At 49.3% G+C, this 25,820-nt stretch overlaps 1 protein-coding gene across 6 annotated transcripts in view; it reads right to left on the bottom strand.

Annotated features, from left to right (window-relative positions):
- SPTBN4 (spectrin beta, non-erythrocytic 4) overlaps nt 1-25,820 on the bottom strand; it is an 80,920-nt gene that overhangs the window by 10,511 nt on the left and 44,589 nt on the right. For all 6 annotated transcript variants that reach the window (XM_086352575.1, XM_086352573.1, XM_086352572.1 and 3 more), the window contains 9 exons: nt 24,507-24,653; nt 22,717-22,980; nt 8,880-9,104; nt 7,880-7,969; nt 5,524-5,802; nt 5,291-5,421; nt 4,212-4,416; nt 2,820-3,200; nt 1,297-1,541 (listed from right to left, as the gene is read on the bottom strand). In XM_086352575.1, the coding sequence (XP_086208701.1) occupies nt 1,297-1,541; nt 2,820-3,200; nt 4,212-4,416; nt 5,291-5,421; nt 5,524-5,802; nt 7,880-7,969; nt 8,880-9,104; nt 22,717-22,980; nt 24,507-24,653 (1,967 nt within the window). The remainder of the gene's footprint in view (nt 1-1,296; nt 1,542-2,819; nt 3,201-4,211; nt 4,417-5,290; nt 5,422-5,523; nt 5,803-7,879; nt 7,970-8,879; nt 9,105-22,716; nt 22,981-24,506; nt 24,654-25,820) is intronic.

The raw sequence follows: 25,820 nt of genomic DNA, 5'->3' as shown, positions 1-25,820 counted from the left end.
CTCCTGCATCTCTTGCATTGGCAAGTGGATTCTTTAACACTACCGCCATATGGGAAGCCCTCACCATGCTATTGTCCCTCTAACCTCATTTCCTACCACTTTCCACTCTCCCACTCACTCACTCTGTCCAGCCACAATGATCATCTAGCTTTTCTGCAAACATATCTAACCACAACTTACCTCAGGGCCTTTGCACTTGCTGATCCTTTCACCTGGAAGACCCTTCCCCCAAAACTTTACCCAACTCACCATCACTGCACTCAGGTCCCCTTACTTTGCTTTATTTTTCTTTTATTACTATCTGGAATAATATTAAGTGTTTGTTTATTGACTTATCTGTTGCCTGATTCCTCCCTCAGAATGTCAGCTGCACCAGTCAGGGGCTTGACCTTACACGCATACAGTGCATGCATGCGTGTGTGCTAAGTTGCTTCTCTCGTGTCTGACTCTGCAACCCTATGGACTGTAGCCCACCTGGCTCCTCTGTCCATGGGATTCTCCAGGCAAGAATACTGGAGTGGGTTGCCATGCCCTCCTCCAGGGGATCTTCCTAGCCCAGGGATCAAACCTACATCTCTTACGTCTCCAGAGTTGGCAGGCGGGTTCTTTTACCACTAGCACCACCTGGGAAGCCCTCTGGCATACGGTAGGCATCAGTAAATATTTTCTGAGTAAATGAATGCAGACTCAAGTGCTCACAGTCACAGAGACAATGCTATGTATCCACTACTCTCCACGTCCTTGTTTTCCTGGACACACTGCTGGACTGCATTTCCCAGAGTCCCTAGCAGACAGGTTTGGACCACTGAGCCAAAGGGATGCGAGTGCAGGTTTAGTCTTTAAAACCTCCGGTTGTATCCTCAGCTCTCTTTTCCTCATCTGTAGCTGGATGTAGAAGGCCCAGCAACTCATGTCAGGGTTAATGACAGAAGAACACTGGTTCCCAACCACTGAGGGAGAGGCTTCTGCTGCACACTCACATCAAGCCATGATGTGAGCAGTCAGTGCCTACTAGGTCAAGCCCCATATACACCTCCCCATCCCTATCCTGGCTTTAATCCATCCCATGCTGTGACACCCCTACAGAGGCAAAGGATGCCCTGTGCTCTGAGCTCGATGCCAGGTGTGACAAGGGGTCTGCACACATGAGGAGCCTGTAGAACAATGCATGGCAGGCAGTGGAGCCATGCAGGTATTGGCTATGGTGATTTTTTTTTTTATGGGAAGGGGACTGTGGAGGGGCTGAGAGTGGCTGCCCGGAGGCAGGGAGGAAACCCGAGGTGGGAAGAGGGGCACCTGGGCTTGTCAGCTGCCCCAATCTGGCCAGCGATGCCATCCATCCAGGAGAGCAGGTCTCGGGCCTGGTTGTGGAATCGCAGGGCGTCGGCCGTGGAGCTCACGTGCAGGCGGGCGTCCTCGCAGGCTGCCAGCAGCTCCTTCCAGCCTTGCAGCACCTCCTGCTCCCGGCTGGCGATGGCCTCCGCGTGCTCGCCCGCGTACACCGTCCGCAGCTGGGCTGCCCCCTCCTGCAGCTGCCGTACCTGAGGGCAACATGGGGTTGAGCACCAGCCCTCCATGGGGATCCAGGCTCCACCGTCTCCCCCACCCCCCATCTGTGGACTGGGTGCAGAGCCTGAAGAAGTAAGGAGCCTACACCCTTGAGATTCCAGTGGGATCCATTCCTAGCCACTGCCCGCTTTCTTTTTGACCTTCGCACTCTCTGACTTCTTTTCGACCCACTACCGTATTTCTCTCATGTCTGCTGCCTAATGTTTCTGTGACTGACCTGCGTTCTGACTTCTTTTGCATCTACCGTCAGGTTTCTTTCAGCCCACTGTCTGATTTCTAGTCTGAGAGCTCTATTTCTACTGGGGCTGCCACCTCGCTTTTTCAGGCCCACCTCTGTCTTGTTTCAGACCCATGCGATTTCTTTCAGGAAACCCTTCCTCACTCTGACATCTGTTAGACATGCTGTCCAATTGTTTCAAGCCACTCCCTATCACCCAATTTCCTTCAGAATCGCTATTCAGTTACTAGCAGGTCTCCCATCCAAGTTCCACTAGCTCTGCTGTGTGAGTTAGAGTCACTGCTCACTCTCCATGGTTTCAGCCACTTGTCTTCTTTCAGAGGACCATCATATTTGTGTCAGATTCAATCTCTCTGCTTGACTTCTCATGGTCTTTCACATCATATATATAAAATAATTGTCCAATTTCTACCTTCCACTAGACCTACAACCCTATTTCCTTCAGTTCTATGGCTTGCTTCCTGTGAGGCACACAGCTTCATTTTCATCTGGTTTCTCAGATCTACCTCTTAATTCCTATTAAACCCACCCCCTGATTCCTTTTAGCCCTGACTTCCATTCATGAGATCCAACCCCATCAAATTTCTCCAGGGAAAATCATGTGATTTCTATCAGAGACCTGAGGTCTAATCTCTATTTGCTTTGCAGCCAAATTTCTCTCAACTTCCTTGCAATTCTTTTTAGACTCTCCATAGGGCTTTGGGTAAGATTCACTTTGCAGTTTTCAAGGGAACCCCTGCCCAACCTCCACTGGAAACACTCTGATTTCTATCAGGCATTCTATACTCCCTTTTTCCCCTGTCATTGTTTGATTCTGCACACCATGCAATCAGTCCATTTTCTACCTGCCCCATCATATAACTTCTCCCTGTTCTGTGGTCCGTTTTCTGTCTATTCCACTGTCTAATTTCAATGTGGTCTGCGGCCTGATTTTTGCCAGCACTGCTGCCCCTGTCCTTTGGCCATGCTGCCAGGCCCTCCCACCAGCCCCTCCTGGCCACCAGCCCCCAACCTGGGACACAAGGAGCTGCAGGTCATGTTCAAAGGCGCGCAGGGTCCGCTGCATGGAGCTGGCACTGGGTCTCGGCTCTGGCGGGGTGGTCAGGCGAGGCAGTCGCCTCCGCTTCTCCTCAATCTGTCCTTGGAGTTCTCGGGCATCACTGAAGAACTTATGCAGCTCCCGAGAGGCAGCCAGCAGTTGGGCCCGCGTGCCCATAAGCTCCAGCAGCTCAGCCCAGGCCTCATTCAGCCCGTCCTTCCACTCGGCCATGGTGGCCGCCGCCGTGTGGCCACACTCGATCAGCTCATCCACCATCTGGTTCACGGCCGCCAGCCGCTCCCGCCCTGCCGTGCCAGTCTCGCTGGCGAATTCTGAGAATTTCTCCTGTAGCACCTGCCACCAGGGAGTGGGGGGGTGGTGGTGTGCCATCATGGGCAAAGTGCCGTAGACACGAGCCCCCTCCAACCCACCATCTTGTGGCAGAATAACAACACTAATGGTGACCATCAGAACAAAATATAACATCCCACACTTACTGAGAACTCACTCTATAGCAATAATAGTAACAGTAATAATAACAATAATAATAAAATAAGGTAGCTCAGATGGTAAAGAATCTGCCTACAATGCAGGAGATCCAGGTTCAATCCCTGGGTCAGAGACTCCTTAGAGAAGGAGATGGCAATCCACTCCAGTATTCTTGCCTGGGAAATCCCATGGACAGAGGAGCCTGGCAGGCTACAGTCTATGGGGTCGTAAAAAGTCAGACCTGACTGAGCAAGTAACAAGACCCCAAGAATAGTAACTAACACTGTGTTAGGCTCTGTGGGTGTTCAGTACTGCCCTAAGTGCTTTTTTGGGGTCCCCAACCTCTGGAATCTAACGCCTAATGATCTGAGGTGGATCTGATGTAATAAAAATAAAGTACACGATAAATGTAATGCACTTGAAACATCCTGGGGCTTCCCTGGTGGCTCAGACGGTAAAGCGTCTACCTGCAATGCGGGAGACCCGGGTTCGATCCCTGGGTCGGGAAGATCCCCTGGAGAAGGCAATGGCAATCCACTCCAGCACTCTTGCCTGGAAAATCCCATGGACGGAGGAGCCTGATAGGCTACAGTCCATGGGGTCGCAAAGAGTCGGACACGACTGAGCGACTTCACTTTGAAACATCCTGAAAACATGCCCTCGTCCATGCAAAAGTTGTCTCTCATGAAACCGAACCCTGGTGCCAAAAAGGGTGGAGCCGCGGCTTTACATTATATTACTCCATCAGTGACTCAACAGAGCCATGAGGTGGTGCTATTATAATCGCCCTGTTATGGGTGGGGAAACTGGGGGCCGGAGAACCTTAGTAGCAGACACAGTGGCCCCTGGATCATGTTTATTCCTAACGCTGCTCACCGTGACATGCTCAAAGTCCTGGCCGAGCTCAGGAGAGCCGGCCACCACCTCCTTCTCTGCGATCCAGTGCTCGAGCTCGTCCACCTGGCGACTGAGCTGGTACAGCCAGTACTGCTGCTCCAGGCCCACCCGGCGTTCCTCGCCCAGCTCCTTGAGCGCCACGTATAGGCGGTCCACCTGAGACTGCCGCCGGCTGATCTGCTCGCTGAAGGGGGACAGGGAGGGGACAGGTAAGGGCAGGGATGGCACCCCCCCCAAAGACTTCCAGGACAGAGCTCTGAGCCCCTGCCACCCCCCTCAGAGCAGGGCTGTGTTTCCTCTGAACCTTCAGGCAGAACTGAGTCCCCAGCCCGAGACTCCTTCATGCAGGACTCTGTTTTCTACAAGTCTTGAATGCAGCCAACTCAGCACTTGCATCTCAGGGCTCAAGGAAAATTCTGCTTCCCTAAGCTTAATAAGCTCATCATTCCCTCTTACCCCCTTGCGTGCGCCCAGCCTTCCAGGCTGCGGTCCCACACCTGGCCCTTCTAGCAACTTCGGTGGGACTCCAGACCCCTTACTTGGTTCCCCAGCCAACCCACCTGACCTCCAGTCAGGATCTCCAGGCTCAGAAGGACAGAGGTCGAGCCTTGTGCCTCTGTCCCGGATCTCACCCCTGGGCCAAGCCTCCTAGATGCGGCCCCTACACTTAACCTCAGAGAGGCCACATGACTAGCAGTCCAGGAGGTCTCAGGCCACACCCATTCACTGTGCTCCAGGCTTTTCTGAACTCCCAGAGGGGCCCAGACACTGGGTAGGAAGAGAACCCTTCCTGCCCTGAGCTCGCTCTTCTCCCCTCAGTCCTAGACAACTCCTCCCACACGCTCAAATCCTAGTGCTCCTGGTCCGACCTGTTCAAACATCCTTGCACAGCGCTCTTCCATGCGGGGACCCCAACCACTTGCCAAAATCCTAAAGCACCAGCACGGGGCCAAGAGGGACCCACCCCTCCCACCCCAACGTCCAGTCCTGGCCCTGCCCCAATTTCCAACCGCAAAGCTCCAGATCCTGCCGGACCATTCCCTACTGGCCCCGCCCACCTGTCCGGGTGCCCCATCTCCAGCAGCGCCCGGCACTGGCGCGACAGCTGCGCGATGCTTTCCTCGTAGTTCTCGACGCCCTGCTCCAGCTGCAGGTGCTTCTTGAGCAGCTGCAGGGTGCTCTGTTCGTCCTGGGGACACACGGCGCCCGCGATGAGGCGGCAGCGGCCGACCCCGGGCTCCAGCGCACCGCCCCCGCGCCCCGGCCCCCCGCACCGCCAGCTCGGGCGCACCTTGCCCTTGTCCTCACTCATCATGAGCAGCTCCTGCTCGCCCAGCCACGCCTCCACCTCGGCCACGTCGAAGTAGTACTGTTCCACCTGGAAGGCGGCGTCGAGCACCTGCTGCCGCCGCTCGGCCGCCTCCCGCAGCCCGGCCCAGGCGCCCTGCAGCTGCTCCTGGCCGCGGCGCACGGCCTCAGCCTCGGGGCTGCGCAGCGACGCCAGGGCACCCGCGCGCTCCAGCACCTCCTCCAGGCGCGGCCCGTGCGCCTGGATCTCCCGCCGCAGGCCCTGCGGGTGGGAGAGGAGAGGGGCGTTCAGAGGCTCGGCGCCTGCACGACTGGCACCGCCCAGCAGAGAGAGACAAACAGCCGCAGATCGCTGGCGACGAGCGGGATACTACATGTCGCGATTCCTCCTCACTCATCCTCCCATTGTTGCAGGTGGGAAAATAGGCCGCAGAGGTGAAGTGCGTTAGGAGAACAAGCAGCCAGTAAGGGCTGACAGGATCTGAACACAAGAAGCTGGATCCAGAGACTCTGCTTTCAAACAAGATCCCTGGTGATCCATGATGCCCGCCTAATGATCCCGACACAGGCCTCAACACAGGTTGGGGTAGAATTTACCTACAGTGCAGCGCACACATCTTAGGAATACAGCTGGACACATTTTACACATTGTTACACCTGTGTACTCAGATAGGGATACAGAATACTTCCAGAAGGTTCTCTCAACCAGCTCCGTACTTGCTGAGTTCTTTAGCTAACCTCTCCTTTGCCTCTGTTTCCTCAACTGGTAAATGGAGATATTAAATAATAACACGATAACAACAGTCAACACCCAGTCCTGCCAGGCACTTTGCTAAGTAAGGGCTTTGCATAATGTAGTCACTTTTTCTTTTTGCCACACTGTGTGGCATGTGGGACCTTAGTTCCCCAACCAGGGATGGAACCTGTGCCCCCTGCAGTGGAAGGGCAGTGTCCTGACCACTGGACCGCCAGGGAAGTCCCTGTAGCCGCTCATTTAGTCCTCACTCCAACTCCAGGAGCCAAGCATCATTCTCATTTTACAGATGGGGAAACTGAGGCACAGGGAGGTTGAAGAACTTGCCAAAGGCACATGGCTAGTGGTCACCCCCTAATGTTTACCTTGTAGGGCTGCGGTACCATGGCATGCTGACAGCTGTGCCTGGCCTGCAGCAGGTGCTCAATCAACATTAGCTGCTATTATTTGTTTCACAGCCCCTGGGTATCTCGCAATCTCTCACACACGCAGCTCGAGCATCTCCAATTTTAAATATTAAAGGCGCTTGACTGATTTCCTCAACTGTGAAAATGATGGGCCAGTTTTGTTTGTTCCTAGCGTGGTCTACCACCAGCAGGATTTTCATCAAGATAGAAAAACAAAATCGTAGAAAACCCCCAGCCTCTTAAAGAACTTCACCTAGTAGAGCACGATCACGAATCTTTCCAAAATAATTTGTGTGCCCACCTCCCCGCCATTCTTCAGTGCCCTGTTCTCCCTAACTATATATATATATATATATATTTATAAAAGGAGGTGATGACAATACCTACATCATAGGGTTATTGTAGAGATTAAATATCTGACATAACCCCCTAGGACAGTATTTGGTACATAGTAAGTCTTTAATCAATGTATTATTATTATTATTATTACTATTATATTATTATTTTCCAGCTGCACTGCATGCAGTATCTTAGTTCCCTGGCCAGGGATCAAACCCATGACCCCTGCAGTGGAAGCATGGAGTCTTAACCATCAGACCACCAGAAAAGTCCCTGGAGTTCTTATTTGTCTGTTGTTTTCTTTTTTCATGGCCCGATAGCCATTTTCCTTACTTCCAGTCACAGGACCCTGATTTTCTTTTGGGGAACCGCCTTGCCTCCATCTCAGCCCAGATAATTAAGGCTGATCTCACATGCAGGTTCCAAGGCTGACCCCTCAGCCCAGACCAGGCCATTCAGAGCAGTCTAAATCCCTGGCCATCACAGTTAGTTCAGAGTGGACATGTGACTCAAGTTGAGCTAAAAAGAGTTATGCCTGGGACTACTACTGAAATTACTGAGAGAGATTCTCTTTAGTTTTCCTTGTAGGATGTAAACTTGAATCTGTTGAGAGTTCTTTTACCAGCAGGAGAGGCGAGCTGGTCTAGAAAAAAGCTAATAGGAAGAAAAAAAATGGAAATGAGAGATTCATGGCCTCTTGGAAGCACCTGCACACATCTGTATCTGCTGTTCACAGATCTCAATTATAAGAGCCTATAAATTCTCCTCTTCAGCTTTAACCACCTTGAGCGTTTTCTGTCATTTGTCCAAACCCACTCCCTTGTCCTGGCTCTGCTCACCTGGTTCTTTTTGATGTACTGCTGGACGGCCTGCAAACCACTGCCTCGCTCTGTCTGCATGGCCAGTGGCAGTCGCTCCTGGACCCATGCCTGGAAAGGAATCAGGGAACAGGTCAAGGGAAGGACACAGGGAGCAGGGCAAGGACCCCTCCATCTCAACTAAACTGAAAGCATCTAAGCCTCCATAGCAACCAAGGGCCTCCCTCAACTAAACGCCTGCTCACGTCTTCCACTTGCTCTCTGGACATGCTCTAACTGGCTCTCTGCATTTGAGTCAGGTTCCTGCTTACCTTCGGCCTTTGCATAGGCAGGTCGTGCTTCCTGGAAAATTCCCTTCCCAACCCGTCAGCAGGCTCAGCTCTTGTTTGATGTCTCAGCTTAGACATTCCCTCCTCCAGGGAAGTCTCTCTTGACTTCGAAACTTGGCCAATTGCCTCCTCTGGGCTCCCACAGTCCCCTAGCTTCCCCCATCACATTCCTAACCATCTTGAGCTGTCCCTGACTTAGGATAAGTCTGTTTTCCCCTTTGGAGGAACGGGATTTGCTGTGGTCACTCCTGTGACCCTAGCGTCATGTAAGAAAGGGCCCAGAACGATCAAGTGAATGAGCAAATTAGTGAATGACTGAATGAGGAACTGAATGGATGAGTGATATATGAAAAATAAATGCGTGAAGGAAGGAATAAAGGATGAGGGGATGAATAAATCAATGACTTCATGAATAAATCAACGAGTCAAAGTGTTAATGAAATGTGAGAGTGAATGAATGAATGAATAAATGAATAAGCGCGAGTAAATGAAAAACTTAAGGATCGAATGACGGAGTCTATCGGCGTATTAGTGGATAGGTCCCTCCGCCATCTCCACCTTTGAACCCTCCTAAGAGCCATGTCCCCGCCCCCACCCCAGTCTCCACCCCCTTTGCCCGCTGACCCCGCCCCATCTTCGCATGCTCCTCCTCTCATCCGGGCCCCGCCCCAGATGCCCGCGCAGATCCTCACCAGCTCGTCCTCGAGGTCGTGCGCCACCTGGTGCAGCTCCTTGGAGGCGAGCAGCAGGCGGCGGCGCTCCTGCAGCGGCTCGAGCAGGCGCACCAGGCGCTCGCCCACCGCGTTCTGCCGCTCGCCCACCAGCTCCTTGCTCGCTGGCTCCAGGGGCAGCGCTGCCGTCTGCGCCTGCAACTCCCCCACCTCGCGGTACCACTCCTCCACCTGCGACTCCATCGACTGAAGGGAGAAGGGCAGGGTCAGCAGGCCCCGGCCTCCCTCCCGATCCCGCAGTGTCTCCCAAGTTCCTTTATGATGACAGCCAACCTCCTGGTCGAGGCTTACTATTCCACTCTCCCCTTGCTCAGTTCCTTCCAGAAGCGCTGTCCTCCTCTCTGATCCCTGCAACCCACTAAGCTAGTTCCCGACTCAAGGCCTCTTCTATTCCTATTTTCTCTGCCAGACATGCTCTTCCCTGTCAATCAGATTTCAGTTCAACTACTTATTCCCTTTTCAATGAGGCTTGCCTGAGTCCCTGGACTAAAGCAGCCCATCAGTTCTCACAAAAACCCTTCAAAGTTGGTGGTATCCCTGTTTTACAGAGGAGCAAACTGAGGCCCAGAGAAGTTAGGTAATTTGTCCAAAGAGTCAATCTTTTCAAATATCAAAAATAAATACAGGGACTTTCCTGGTGGTCCAGTGGCTAAGCCTCCAATCTCCCAATGCGGGGGGCCGGGGTTCAATCCCTGGTCAGGGAACTAGATCCCACATGCCGCAACTCAAGAGTTGACATGCCACAAATAAAGATCCCACATGTACAACTAACACCTGGAGAAACCAAATAAATAAATAAATAATAATTATAAATAAATATAAATAATTATAAATAAAAATAAATACAAGCTATAGTGATTTAAATGGTTGATGGCCCACAGGGAGAGATAGAAAGTACAAAAGCAGACCCAAATACACAGGAGAATTCATATAGTTTACAGATGCCATTTCCAGTCTCCAAGGAGATGGATTATTCAATGAATGGTCATGGGCCAAGTTGCTGACCAATTTCACTGGATTCCTTCCTCACTGTTTATGCTGAAAACAATTCCAGATGGATTAAAAACTTAAGTGGAATAAGTAAATCCATAAGGCATACCAAGAAAATCTGGGCAAAAGTTTTTACAATCTTGGGATGGAGAAAATATTTCCAAGCATATAAACCGTAAAGAGAAAGATTTATAAACTTGGCCACAAAGAATAGTTTTGTGTCAACCAAAGTTTCTAGATTTGAAGGCAAATGACAAACTGGAAAAACATTTAATATGTGTTAGAGCAAGGAACTAGTTTCTTTAACAGTAAAAGAATTCCCTTTTATCCTGCTCCCTTTGTCTCCTCGGCACTTAAACACCATCGGATAACCGTCTTTACTCATGAGGCTTTTGTTTTATTGGTCTGCTTCTAGACTATAAGCTTCATGAGGGCAGAGGCTGTGTCTCTCTTCACCTATGTATTTCCCTGTGTCTAGAACCATGTCTGGCATGTAATAGACCTTCTACTGTGGTCTGTCCAATGCACAAATGAATGACATCAGCAAAGAGAGATTGCCCGAAAGAGGAATGGGCAACAGATGTGAACAGGCAACACAAAGAAGAAAAAACGAGCACAGGAAATGATGCCCAATCTAACTAATCATTGGGATAATACATATGAAAACAAGGTATTCTTTTCTATTTATCAGATTGGCAAAATTGGGAAAGATGGATAATATCTAGTGTTGGCAAAAATATAGGGAGATGGGCACACTCAGCCTCTGTCAGTGGTGGTGTAAATTAGTAAGAGCCTTTTGGAAGGCAGTTTGGCAGGTATTATCAAAATGCAGTATGTGTCAAAATGCTTTGACCAGCACTTGCACTTCCAGGAATGTATTTAAAGAAACAGTGGCATGTATGCACAAAGATGTTCGTCCAAGGATTTTCATCATAGCAGAGATGTTTGTCCAGAGATCTCATCATGGGACTTCCCTGGTGGTCCAGTGGTTAAGAATCTACCTTGCAAGGCAGCAGAATGGTTCCGTCCCTGATTGGGGAACTAAGATCCCAAATGCAACTAAGTCCTCATGCCACTACTAGACAGCCCTTGAGCCGAAAGAAGAGATCCCACATGGTGTAACAAAGATCCCACGTGACACAATTAAGACCCAACACAGCCAAATAAATAAATAAAGATCTCATCAGAGCAGAGTTTATAATGGAAAAAAAATGGAAAAACTAACCTCCATGTCCATCAAGAGTGAAATGATTAAACAAATCCACATCAATATGGAATAATACCCAAGACTTACTGTTAAGAGGGAAAAAAATTAGAACATACTTATGAATAGATATTTGTACTTATGAATAGATACTTGCAGTAAGTTGCACATGCATAAAACTTCCCTGGAATAAAGAAGAAATTAATCACAGATGGTACCTACTGGGGGCATGAGAATTTAGTGAATGGGGACAGGGATGAAGGTGAGATTTTTCACATAGGATTTTTTTATACAGTTTTTGATGTCTGAATCATTATATTTATTTATTCAAGAATTTCAATTAGGACTTCCCTGGTGGTCCAGTGGTTAAGAATCTGCCTGCCAATGTAGGGGACATGGGTTTGACTCCACATGCCGAGGGGCAATGAAGCCCATGCATCACAACTACTGAGCCATGTGCTGCAACTGCTGAAGCCGGAGCCCCTTAGAACCCATGCTCTGCAACAGGAATAGCACCCCGCCCCCTGCCCCACTCACAGTAATGAAAATCCAGTGCAGCCAATAAATAAATTAAGAAAGAATTGAAGCATGAAGAAAATAAAACCATTAATAATCCATATAGGTACCTCTATTAACAGATAAAGAGAGGTCTAGAAGGATGCATACCAAATAATAATTGAAGTTCTCTTTGGAGTGTGGGATCCGGAGGCATGTTGAAGGGAGACTTTATGTTTTACTAAAGATCTGTAAGATAACAGTAGCTTTTAACAAAAGAATATATTTATGTATTACTTGTGTGATTCTAAACAGATGGGGGAAATATAGAAAACAAAATAACAGGAATGAAATTAAGTGGTAACAGATTAAAGCAAAAGACTGCAACCCAAAGCTGGCATATTAAGAACAAAGTCAAGACTTTTGTTGCAAGGTTCTGAAGTGCAGAGCCCGTTGCTTTTGCCTGCCCAAAATTGGTCCTTTCTTTCCTGGCACCTCAAATCCCACTCTCAGATCCTGAACTTCTTGTTGTGTAGTAGCTAACTCCAGCCCAACTCTTTGTGACCCCAAGGACTGTAGCCCTCCAGGCTCCTCTGTCCCATGGAATTTCCGAGGCAAGAATACTGGAGTGGTTTGCCATTTCCTTCTCCAGGGGATCTTCCCTACCCAGGGATCAAACCTGCATCTCTTATGTCTCTGGCACTGGCAGGCAGATTCTTTACTGCTGAGCCACCAGAGAAACTGAGCTTCTTAATCGGTCTTCTACTAAAACCTAGAGGGCCAAAGGGGGCCACGTGATCCAAACCTGGCCGATCAAAACACAGAAACCACTGTGGCCACTAGGATTGATCAAGGATGGTCTTATTACCTAAGCTGGGCCAATGAAAACTCTTTCAGCTTCCTGAGGGGCTGATGAAACCCATCAGTCCAAGAATGGCCATGTGACTCAGGCCTGGCCAAGAAGAACACTGAATCACCCTGGCCACAAGGATTGGGTAAGAGATGGCATGTGACCTAAGATCAGCTAATGAAAACTCTTCACACTTTTTCTGGAAAAGCATGTGAGCTGAAAAGGGGTGGTCTCCTTCTCAACCTGTTTCTAAAGCTCGAAGAACACAGGCCTGGGATAATACAGACAATTTTGCCACCAAGAGAGAACAGGTTCCCCAACGATAAGGCCAACACAGAGGAAAGGAGGGTGCAGAAACAAAGAGAAACTCCAAAGGACAGAATTTGTGGGGCCCATCCAGCCATGCCCCAAGCTCCTACCCCAAGCTCCTACCCCTGGTTCTTCCAGCTATATGAGCCAACAACTTCCAGCTCCTTTTAGCCTAAGTCCTAGGAACTGCATCTCAAAGAGTCTCAGTTGATACAGTTCACAATCTGTAGGAGTCAGAAAAATGGTTAAGTGACAAATCAAAGTCATGTCCAATGGAAATTTTTTAGACACACGAGTGGTAGAAATCAAAGAAAAATGAAATAGTCATTCCCCAAAACTTTTTTATTAAGAAAATCATTGTAGTGATATGTAGAAAATAAAAACACATTAGAATTGAGGACACTTGCGAATATAGTCTGAAATATTAAGGCTGTAAGTTCCAGTTCCCCATGAAATGAAAACCCCTTCATCCCTCTGGAGCAAGTGGCCATGTGGCCTGAGATGGAATTATTCCAGGGACTGCTATGTTTCTACTTCTAGAAAAATGCCAAGTATTTCAAACACCTATTTAATATGTAACCTTTCTTACAAACATGGCAAAGGATACAGAAGTACCTGGTCATTAAACATGTGAAAAGATGTTCAGGCTCCTTCAGTGTCTTGTTGTTTAGTCACTCAATCATGTCTGACTCTTTGCCACCCCAAGGACTATAGCCCACCAGGCTCCTCTGTCCATGGAATTTTGCAGGCCAGAATAGCGGAGTGGGTTGCCATTTCCTTCACCAGGGGATCTTCCCGACCCAGGGATTGAACCTGTGTCTCCTGCATTGGCAGGAGGATTCTTTACCACTGAGCCACCTAGGAAGTCCCCCCTTCAATGTTTAGGAAAATGAAAATTAACATAACACAAACCAATTATCTTTCGATTCTCAGGTTAGCAGAGATAAAAGGCTTGCTAACAGCTGTTGAAGGTGGCCATGTGGGGAGATGGATGGCTGTCACTCTGCAAGTGTGTCCACTGCCTTTTCAGGAGGATATTTGGTAATATTTATCAAAAAGTTTAGAGAATTCCCTGGAGGTCCAATAGTTAGGACTCTTTGTTTTCACTGTAGAGGGCATAGGTTGGGGAACTAAGATTTCGTAAGCTGCGTGGCCAAAAAAAAAAAGGGAAAGAAGCAAAGAAATAAGGGGAAAAGTTTAATGCATAAGTCTTCTGGTACCATAATTTTACTTTGAGAATTATTTTCTAATATATATTTCTTATAATACACATATAAATATACATATATAAGAAAAGAATATATATTTATATACATATATAATATAAACGTGTATATTTAAAACCATCCATCTCCCCACATGGCCACCATCATTAGGTATTTGCAAGCTTTTTATCTCCGCTAATCTGAGAAGTGAGAGATACTGTATTGTAGTAATTTTAATTTGCATTTTCCTAAACACTGAAGGGGGGCTGCCCAGGTGGTTCAGTGGTAAATATATACATCTTTATCTGGCTGTGCTGTGTCTTACTTGCAGCATGCAAGATCTTTACTTTTCGGCATTAGGATCTCTAGTTGTGGCATGCAAGATCTAGCTCCCTGAGCAGGGACTGAACCCAGGCGCCCTGCATTGGGAGCATGGAGTCTTAGCCACTGGACCACCAGGGAAGTCCTGAGGATTAATTCTAAAATATTTGTACACAGGCTTAAATACACACAGACAGGGATGTCTGTTGTGACATTATTTATACTAGCAGAAGTTCAGAAATGGCCTTAAAGGCTTCTCAACAGAAGGCTGGTCAATGACATTGTCAAAGTATCCCCTGGTATATCATGCAACAGTTTAAAAGGACTGGGTATGTCCTACAAGGAGGGATGCCTAGGGTGTTCGGCCAAGGGAAAAGGCAAGCTTCACTGTGGTACACATATCATGTGTACGTGTGGAGGTATGCATGGAATATTTCTAGAAGGATAGAGAAGAAACAGTTGAGAGCACTTACACCCCTGGGGAGGGGGACTTGCATGTGGAGGAGAAAGGTTTTTTACTTTTCACATCATACCCTTCCGTTTGAACTTCTTACCATAACAGCAATAATGGGTAACACACCGTGTTTGCTCTCAGCACTTGACAAGAATGAATTAAGTTAATCCTCACAACAGCCCATGAGGTCAGGGAAGATGGGGATGTTCATATTGCTCACAGCTGGAGCCCAGCTCCTGGCTCCATGCGGGGCACAAAGTAAGTCTCCATAAATGTGTGTTGCTTTTGTTTGTTGGATTGGTCACCATGTTCTTCTCCTTCTCTTGGTATTAAAGGTTAACATTAAAAAAAAAATTAAACCAGCTTGAAATGTTACAACCAAAGGAACGACATGGATGAATCTTGAAAACTTTAAGTGAAAGAAGCCAGAAAACAAAGAGAGCCATATATTGCATGATTCCATTTATACGAACTGTCTAAAATGGGCAAATGTGTAGAGAGAGAAAGCAGACTAGTAGAGAGAGTAAGCAGACTAGTAGAGAGAGTGAGTAAGGATGGGGTTTCTCGTTGCGTGCTCAATCGCTTGGTCATGTCCAACTCTTTTGTGACACTATGGACTGTAGCCCACCAGGCTCCTCTGTCCCTGGGATTTCCCAAGCAAGAATACTGGAGTGGGTTGCCATTTCCTCCTCCAGGGGACCTTCCTGACCCAAGGATCCATCTCTTGAGTCTCCTGCGTTGGCAGGCAGATTTATACCACTGAGCCACCCGGGAAGCCCCGCAGGGTTTCTCCTCAAGGTGATGAAACTGTGTTGGAATTAATAGTGAGAGTTGCTCGACTTTGCAAATACACTAAAAACCACTGAACTATACACTTTTAAAAAGTGCATTTTGTGGTATGGAACATCTCCTTTTTAAAAAGACATTCAAATTCAAGGTAAAAACCAAACCAAATCAACAAAACACAGAGGCACCTATTTCCAAAAGAACCTCAGGTGCTTTGCCACCTGGTGACGCAAACCCAGATCCCCCATAACAACCTGATTGCTGCTCAGACCCACCTGCTGCCTTGAAAGTGAAAGTGACAGCCGCTCAGTCGTGTCTGACTCTTGGCGACCACATGGACTATACGGTCCATGGAATTCTCCAGGCCAGAATACTGGAGTGTGTAGTCTTTCCCTTCTCCAGGGGGTCTTCCCAACCCAGGGATCGAACCCAGGTCTCCCGGATTGCAGGCGGATTCTTCACCAGCTGAGCCAAAAGGGAAGCCCAAGAATGCTGGAGTGGGTAGCCTATCCCTTCTCCAATGGATCTTTCCGACTCAGGAATCAAACCCGAATCTCCTGCATTACAGGCAGATTCTTTACCAACAGAGCTATCAGGGAAGCCCTACATGCCGCCTTCCCATACTCCAAATGGGGAAACTAAGACTCAGAGAAGATCAGTGCCTGGTCTAGAGTGAAAACTTCCAGGACCAGAATTTGAAGCCAGGACAAGGTAACCACAAAACCCTCATGGCTCTCGGTTACTCTCCTTCTCTGCAATCCGGGATGATGAGGTAGGTCCAGAAAGGTGGGGTTAGTCACCTCCAGTCACACAGTATTAGAATGTGGGTTCAAACCCTGGACGGTTTGAACCCGCAGGTGTGGCTCCTGACTCTGGGCCATGCTGAGCTAGATGAAGAAATGTGGGACAAAGACTGAAAAGGGGCAAAGAGGGTGTTTTCTTTCTTTTTTCAATTAATTTATTTTAATTGGAAGATAATTACTTTACAATATTGTGATGTTTTTTTGCCAGACATCAACATGAATTAGCCACAGGTATACATATGTCTGTCCCCCCCCCATCCTAAACCCCCCTCCCACCTCCCTCCCCACCCTATCCCTCTCGGTTAAAGAGGGTGTTTCCTTGGCCAGAGTGTTTTCTGGCTCAGGGTTGGGTGGGTAAGGACTCTCTGGGGACTCAGCCCAGCAGCTGCAAAGCTTCTACTGCCTTTTCCCCTTGCTGGTCCCCTTCAGATGGCAGGAGACCAGCTCCCCCTTCCCTCCTGGAGCGAGAGCCCGAGGCTGAGCCAGACCAGCTGGCCTGGCCCCTGGGGACTGGGAAAGCAGGGGCTTGGGACTCCACCATATGGCCCCTCAGTTGGGAAGGACAGTTGGAGGAGGCCCCAAAGGAGGACTGGGGGGAGGGTGTCGTGTGGCCTTGACCTGGGAACCAGGGTTCCAGAAAGGCTGCTGCAGAGGCTGGGATGGAGGGACACGAAGGACGCGAGGAGGACGCAGGCAGGAGGAGAGGTCAAGGGAGAGGGGCAGAGAAGGGGAACGGAAGTGAAGAGAGAGCAAGATGGAGATGCAGAGAAAGACAGGTGAGAAAGAGACAGAGAGGGGAAAAAACGAAGAGAAACGGAGACACGGAGGAACTGGGGGAGCAGGGCTGGGAGACAGGCCCAGAGCGAGGCAGAAAGGGGAGACAGAACTCACGTATCCACGCCCCTCGGACCCGGGGCCCCACCTCCCCCAGCCCAGCCGGGATCGGGTACCCTGAGGGGTGGGGCAGCCGGGAAATGTGCCCCATTGGATCGCCCCCCTCCCTCCTGCACAAGCCCAGTGTCTGGGATCTCAGGCGGGCCCCAGCGGTCAGCAGGGGCCACGGGAGTTCCCTCCCCCAGGGGCAGCTCCTGAGGCCCAGCTGGACTCCGTCTGGGGGCCTCGGCCCACTGAGTCACTCCCCGCCTCGGGCGCCCTCTGCTGGAGAAAAGGCCCAGGAGTCCCGCGCTGGAGCCTGCTCATCGCCGTGTGACCCTCCCAGCCAGGCCCTCATCCCCGCCAGGTCTCAGTCTCTCCCTTAAACTATGGGGACCCCACATCACGCTCTCTAGGGTCCGTGGGGCTGAACCTGCCGCCCTGTGAACCCACCGCCCTGTGGAGGGTCAAGCCAAGTCCTCACTTGTCCAGGGCAGGGGGCCCCAAACCCTCCCTCTGAAACCTAAATGGCCAGAAAGGGAGACGGGTGTGCTCTCAAGGGCGTTAGTTGCCCCTTCTAATTGCAAATGCAAATCCCACAGTGAGAAATGCTTCCCATCCCCCAGACTGGGGAAAAATCTAGAAAATCTGACAACACCAAGTACTGGCAAGTATGGTTGGGAAAAGGAGCTTTCATTTAATGCATCAAACGGCATCAGGACTTAGGCAAGCTATCTGTCACAACCGGGTGAACTGCAAATGCCTCTAACTTCTCACACTGTATCAATGTTTCATATAGTACGTCCCCATCCAAAGACATTATTTTTCAAACTGAATTTTCTTTTTTGGATGCACTGCCGGGCTTGTGAGGTCTTAGTTCACCAACCAGGGATTGAACCCAGGCCCTCGGCAATGAGAGCTTGGAATCCTAGCTCCTGGACTACCAGGAAGTAACCCCCACTCGACCCCTGCCAAATACATTTTTAAAAAGCTACATGGATGGGGGAGGGGGTAAATGCCAAAATGGACTATAATCAGAAACAAATGAAACAAGTATTTCATACAGTCAACATCATCTATGGAACACAGAGAAATAACCCAACTTTCTAATACAGTACAGTAATGATGTACCCTTTGGTTGGAGACAATTAAAAATTTAAAACCTGTAAACAAGTATTGTCTCTTATATTTGCTGGGTCAGCAATTCTGAAACTACATCATTTTTTAATCTGTACATTGTTCACATGAAGTTGCTAATATTATTATGTCCATTTTACTGAAGAAGAAACTGATGCACAGAGAAATAACGCCAGATCACGCACTTAATAAATCACAGAGCTGGGCTTGACCCCAGGCAGCCAGGTTCCAGAATACACGACCTTGACCTTGGCATGTACTGCCTCTCATAGCCCTGTTGTCACCGAGTGGCTTAGTATTAGGGTCCTCTCCGTTGGACAGAAGAGGCATCAGAGGCTCAGACCAGAGGTCAAGCCATGCACCTAACATCACACACCTAGTGAGTGGCAGAGCTCTGACTCAAACCCATACCGCCGAGTGCCAAGTCTGTGCTTTTATCCACTGCAATAAGCTGCTGGAAAGAGTTAGCCAACATTGCAAGACAATGAATAATCCTAGCTGTAGTTGTTACTGTGCTAGAGGTCTTGGTTTGCCCCTCCTGACCACAGTCTAAGCTTCTCCATCCTGCTCTGTGCCCTGGGTGGGTGGTGCCCTATAAGGATCACAGCAATTGGCTCCCCTGCCTTCTGGCTTCCAACTGGGCTGGGCTTAGGACCAGATACGTAATTTGCAGGGCCCAGTGCAAAATTAAAATGCAGGTCCTTTGATTCACATGTTAAGAATTTCAAAATCAGTAGAGGTTAAGATTCTGTGCTTCCACTGCAAGGGGCGAGGCTTCGATTCCTGGTCGGGGAACTAAGATCTGACATGCCCTGCAGCGTGGCCAAAAAAAAAAAAATGAATTTCAAAACTAAGGGGCGGGGGGTAGATGTATTATTTCCCAGCTCCTCCCTGCAGCAGCAGCCATTTTGTGTGTGTTTTTTATTTTTTTTTGTAGTCATTCATATATATATATTATATATATAAAATTTTATGATTGATCTTTATTTTTGGCTGTGCCAGGTTTTCGCTGCTATATGGGCTTTCCTATAGTTGTGGTGAGCAGGGGCTATTCTCTAGGTGGGTGCATGGGCTTCAGTAGTTGCAGCTCCTGGGCTCCAGAGCACAGGCTCAACTGTGGCACACAGGCTGAGCTGCTCCTCGGCACGTGGAATCTTCCCGGATCAGGGATCGAACCTATGCCACCTGGGAAGCCCCTGTAGCCATTCTTGACTAAGGGCCCCTGCTCTTGTCTGGAGACTCCATGCCCCCTCTCCCTCCCCCCTAGAAGTGAAGGCTCCCTGCTGCTGGCCCCAGTGGAGGGTGCCTTCTGTTTCCGGTTGGGACCCCGACAGTCACAGATCCCCATCTGTTGGGAACTCACCACACCCTGGTGCACAACTTTCACTTGGGGCCCTGGGACGCCTGTGTTAAGGCAGAGATGGGATGACAGGCTCAGAGCAGGACTACACTTAGGCTGGGATTTGAACCCAGGCCTATCTGCCTCCCCTGCCCAAGCTTTCATCACTTGGCCCCTGGCTGCTTGTGCTTCTTGCTCTCTCTTCTGTCTGACCATCCAGGCCATCACTTGTCTCTGCTAGTACTCTGGGCGATCTCAGAGCAGACCTGGGGCCAGGCCATCGCCGCCTGCCCACTGTCTACCCAGCCAACACTGTGTGGACCTCAGATAGTGATGGATTTTTCAGAGACCAGTGAGGGGGTCACCTTCCCCCACTGTGGTCTGGGAGTATCAAGGGAGGAAGGCGACTGGGAACTAAATGTGGCCCTGAATGGCCACTTTGTGGCTGTGTGACTTTGGGAGAGCCACAGACCCTTCCTGTGCTGTGGTCTCCTCACATGTCCAGTGAGGATGGCCACAGACCCTCCTTGTAGGGCTGCTGCAGAGGAGGGATGGGTTATCTGTGGCGGGCACAGAGCGCAGATCAGTGGTTCTCAAAGTGTGGTCTGGGGACTCTTGGGGATTCCCAAGATCTTTTCAAGGCGTCTGCAAGGTTTCAACTATTTTTTAAAAATATTTGGCTGCGCCAGGTCTTAGTCGCGACACGTGGGATCTTCAGGCTTCATTACGGCACGCAGAATCTCTAATTGTGGCATGCAAACTCTTAGTTACAGCATGTGGGATCTAGTTCCCTGACTGGGGATGGAACCCATGCCCCCTACATTGGTAGCATGAAGTCTTAGCCACTGGACCACCAGGGAAGTCCCTAGGTTACAACTATTATTTTTTTAAAAATACTAAGGTGTTATTTGCCTCTCTCATTCTCTCCCAGGTGCACAGCAGGGTTCTGCAGGGACTGTAGGGCCTGTGCTATTGGAAGAGATGGAATGCAGAAGCAGTGAGAATCCAGTGCCTTTTTCATGGCATGCAAGATCTTAGTTCTCCACGCAGGGATCAAACCCACGCCCCCTGAAGTGGAAGCACAGAGCCACTGGACTGCCAGAGAAGTCCCTCCAGTGCTCTTTTAAGCCAGGCATGAAAGGAGGCTGTAACACTGAGAATGAAGCCACCCTTCGGCCTCCATTGTTTTGGAAATTATAGCTATTCTTTGAAAAAGAATGCTTTGGGGATAATATGTGACTGACTGATTCCTTACTGTTGTTTTAAAACAAACCGATCATTTAAATATGTCTCAGTTTTAGGGACTTAGCTCAGCTGGTAAAGAACCTGCCTGCAATGCAGGAGACCCTGATTTGATTCCTGGGTCAGGAAGATCTCCTGGAGAAGGGAACAGTTACCCACTCCAGTATTCTGGCCTGAAGAGTTCCATGGACAGAGGAGCCTGGCGGGCTACAGTCCATGGGGTCGCAAAGAGCTGGACATGACTGAGCGACTTTCACTTTCACTGGTGGTCCAGTAACTAAGATTCTGTGCTCCCAATGCAGGGGGCCCAGGTTCGACCCCTGTTTGGGGAACTAGATCCCATATGTTACAACTAAGAGCCTGCATGCCACAACTAAAGATGCTGCCTGCTGCAACTAACACCTGTACAGCCAAATAAATAAAAATATATTTTTAAAATGTCTGTTTTAATTTTTAATATAGTAAACATCAGGAGATATAATCCACACAAACCAGTTCTTTGGGATTCTCAGGGATTTGTAAGAGATCCTGGAGGTTTGTAAGGGATCCTGGAGATGAGGCAGTTGAGAACCACTGGGGTAGAGAAAGCGGTAACGACCCTGGTATCTCATGCAGGTGTGTGTTTCTCTTTGCTCCTTTGCCCATCTCTCCAGAATGGGAGCCTCATGGGGGCTGCGATTTTCCGTCTGTTTTGCTTACTGCTATATTCTAGAAAAGTGCCTGGCGTGCTGACATAAGTGCTCAATACAGATTCGCTGCATAGATAACTGAATAAATACTCACCGGTGACATGGGTTTTTATTATCAGTCGACTTTTTTTTTGCCAGACACCGTGTCAAGCACTCTAGATGCATAATTATGCAGGAGCAGTGAAGAGGTGAGGGACCTGGATTTGAATCCAGGCTCGGCCACTTGCTACCCTGGGCCATACATTCACCCCCCAGAGCCTCAGGCATAGTTCCTAAGATGTATGGGCAGGAGTTGTCACACCTTGGGAGGTGAGACGGACTCAACACCCACATTCAAACCTTCAGTCAGCGCACCAGTCAGATACTGAGCATCAACTGGCTGCCGGGCCAGAAGCAGAGATAAAGCAGACGTGGTCTGTCTTCTAAGAGCCCCTGCTTTGTGACGGAGACGCTGTCTGGCTGTGTGTCCCTGGGCCAGGCATGCTACCTTCTGTGCCTCAGTTTCCTTGTTGGTCAAATGGCAGATAATAATAGTACTGCTCTTTCAGGATTGCTGGCGGGAGTCAGTAAGAGCTGAGCAAGGAGGCCTCCTCAGTAAGAGGACACTCCATGAACGCCGTTTCTTCTTGTTGTTATTTGTTTGCCACGTGGCACAGCATGAATGATCTTAGTTTCATGACCAGGGATCAAACCCATGCCCTCTGCATTGGGAGCACGTAGCTGTAACCACTGGACCGCCAGGCAAGTCCCATGAATACTGTTATTGTTCTGTGTAAAGCCATCCCTCTAGCCCTGGGCCTTGGTTTCTCTATCCAGGGAAACAGATGTCAGGGTTCTGAGAAACCCTCAGTGTGCTTGTTACCTACCTTCTTGGCTCTGAATCTTTCTTCTCCCTTTCCTCTCCTGCCCTAGGGGCGGCAGCTGCTTCCAGTAACTAAGTAGCTGGACTGCCTCATATTCCCTTTCCGCTTCCAGCCCTTCTAACACATTTGAACTAAACCCCTATCTTAAATATCCTCTGAAATACCTCCAGTGGGGTCTGACTCTGGCTGGGGCCCTACTGTGTTTAGAAAGCCCCCATCTACATCAGCCAGGCCATACCTGCAGCTTCTTCAGCTGGCTGTTGACAGTGGCCAGGTCCCCACCAGGATCCACGTCTTGCAGCTGGCTTTCCATGTGAAGGAGTTTCTTGTCCAGCTCCGCGAAGCTCTGCACCAGTTGGTCAGCCTTACTGGCCTCAAAGAGCTGCCTCGCCTTGGCCTGAGTGGTGCTTTCCAGCTCCGCCCAGCACTGCCGGATCTCGCCCAGCTTCTTCCGCACTGAGGCCGCCAGCTCTGGTTTCTCCTGCATCAGTTGCTGGCCCTCCTGCCCCAGACGATGGGGGGTAGGAAATCAGAGTGAGGGAGGGACAGAGAAATACGAGGGCAGCAGATCATAGGGAGAGATATGGAGAGAGAGACGGAAGCAACGAGTTGAGAGCACACAGAGAGATAAAGACATGGGGGGGTCGATGCAGAGAAAGCACCAAGCATGGGAGGAGAGACGAGGAGAAACGGACAGACAGTGGTGGGGGCAGAGAGGCAGAGAGACCCACAGAGGCATGGGAAGGAGACAGGGAGAAAACAGTGATGGACACAGATATGTAGCAAGTTACAAACATGGCAAGAGGACCATAAGACAGAGAGGCAGAAGGAAGAAAGAGACAGAGGGGGAGAGAGGCAGAGAGAACAAACCTCTGTTACATTCAAAGTCAAGGAGCATGGCTTTGCCTCCTGCCACCATTTATGGGGCACCAGTGACCATTTAAGGGTTTAAGACCCACCTTGGTGTCTCCATTTGAGTTAGAATGGTGGGGGGATACAGGGCTGCAGGTCTAGGGGCAATTTTGGGGGTTGATGTTTACAGCACAAATCTACCTGGGTCCCCCCAAGACTGAAGTCCAGCTCCCACATATGTTGGCCTAGAGCCACATATATCATATTACATATTAAAAATAACAACACCATAGCAATGACAGCTCCTAGGTGCCTGGCCTTGTGTTAAGTACTTTAAATACACAAGAGCCCAGGGAAGTTATTATTTATTTCCTTAATTTTAAGGTAGAGCATAATATATATGGCTGAGCCCCTTCACTGTTCACCTGAAACAATCACAATATTGTTAATTGGCTAAACCCCAATACAAAATGCTTTTGGTGTTAAAAAATAAAATTAAAAAAATAAAGTAGAGCAAGGTCTATTGGATAGAACAGGGTACTATATTCAATATCCCATAATAAACCATAAGAAAAAATATATATACATCTATCTATCTATACATATACATAACTGAATCACCTTGCTGTACACCAAAAACTAACACAATATTGTAAATCAACTATACTTCAGTAAAAAATTAAAAGTAAAAAATAATAAAAAATGAAAATACAGCAGAGCAAACTGAGGCTCAAAGAAGTTAATGCAATTCCCTTGAGGTCCCAGAACTAGTAACAGGCATAGACAGAATGAGAGCCCTGGGATGTCCCTGGAAGTCCAGTGCTCACTTTAACCCTAGCTTCCGGGGGCTGCCTCACCTTGACTGCCTAACTTCCTACTGCAAATGCTCCAAATGGTGTGGAAGGAAGCCTGGCGAAGAGATTCTAGGAAAGGGTGAAATATTTAACAGCCATTCAGAAGAGATGCTGGCCATTTTACAGACGGGCAAACTGAGGCTCAGAGAGGTTACATGAATTACTCAAGGCCACAGAGCTAGGAATAGGCATGGAAATGACCTGAAGCAGTTCAAAGGTATGAGAAATGCAGGCTGGCAGTGGAGTGTGAAGGAGGTGAGACGTGAGTTCCCTGGAGACCCCTGACCCTGGGCAGAGGCAGAGGGGCTTTCTGAATCCTCACCCTCTCAATCTTCTCCAGCCACTCCTTATTCTGAGCCAGCTCGGCCATGAATGCCTGGTGCCGGAGCCATCTCTTATGCAGCTTGTGGCCGTCTTCCCGTGTGCCGTCCCGCGCCATCAGCATCTTCTCATGGATCCAGCCATCCAGCTGTGCAGGACAGGGGGAGGGGCTCAGCCAATTCTCCACAACCTAGCATAGCCCCCCATTCCCACCACGATGTCCCCAGTTTGGAGGGGGGGGGCTAGGCTTCTAGGACTGGGGAGGAAGAAAAAGGTGGGATGGAAGAACCTTTGCAAGTAAGGCCTTCATGGCGGGGGTTGGCGGGTGGTAGTGAGGGCAGCTTAAGCCCTCTTCTAGGGAGTAGAGGATGGATGAAAGGCTCTCCAGAATGCCTCATCCCTTAGCCCCTGTCTTCAGGACAGCCCTTCTCAACTTCCCATAAGACCTAAGCTCCCAGGCAGGGTTCCTGGACCAGTCTTCCTACCCCTAGCCAAATCAAACCTCCAAAACAAGCCCTCCAATCTAATTTAGTTCATTCAGCCTTGCACCCCACCCCCAGAAATACTTAGATTCTTTGATTCCTCTCACCACCTCTAATAAGGACCAATTCAAGGTATCCAAATCATTCCCAAAGGTATCAAGTGAAGGCCCCATATCTAAACCCAAACCCCCGATATGGCTAGATGAACCCCTAAAAATCTCCCAACTAGCGCCAAGTCTGTGTGCATGCTCAGTCGTGTCTGACTCTTTATGGCCCCCATAGACTGCGGCCTGCCAGGCTCCTCTGCCCATGGGATTTCCCAGGCAAGAATACTGGAGTTGCCACTTCCTGCTCCAGGGGATCTTCCCAACCCAGAGATGGAACCTGTGTCTCTTGCATCTCCTGCATTGGCAGGCGGATTCTTTACCAGTAGCACCACCTGGGAAGCCCCAGTACCAAGTCTAGTTCCCTCCAAACCATCCCTCCCATCTGGGGTAGACCTGTGCCCTGCAACCCAGGTCCAGCCTGGCTAATGAGCCCACAGGATTCCCCAGATCCAGCCTTGAGGATTCAGACCAAGACTACAGTTTCCCAAGACCATGATGAGTTCTAACCCCCAAGCAAAGCCAACCCCCCAAATGCAAGCATCAGGGCTACCTTCTGGCTCCCCAAATGAGTCTGCCCCAAAGGAGACACTCCAAATCTAGGATCAGACTCTCCAACATGGACCAGAGAGAACTTCTGTAGCCAACCCCCCTCCCAAACCAAAGCCAGTTCTAGTGCCCCCACTTCCCAACAAAATCAGTCATCCAAACACAAGCAACAGGAGTGGG

This window comes from Bos grunniens, chromosome 18, assembly GCF_055505025.1.
Source record: "Bos grunniens cultivar Pamir isolate PY7600 chromosome 18, Bosgru_T2T1.0, whole genome shotgun sequence".
In the NCBI taxonomy this organism is placed as follows: Eukaryota; Metazoa; Chordata; class Mammalia; order Artiodactyla; family Bovidae; genus Bos; species Bos grunniens.
Note: the sequence above shows the minus strand (reverse complement) of the source record. Positions and strands in the feature narration are given on the sequence as shown.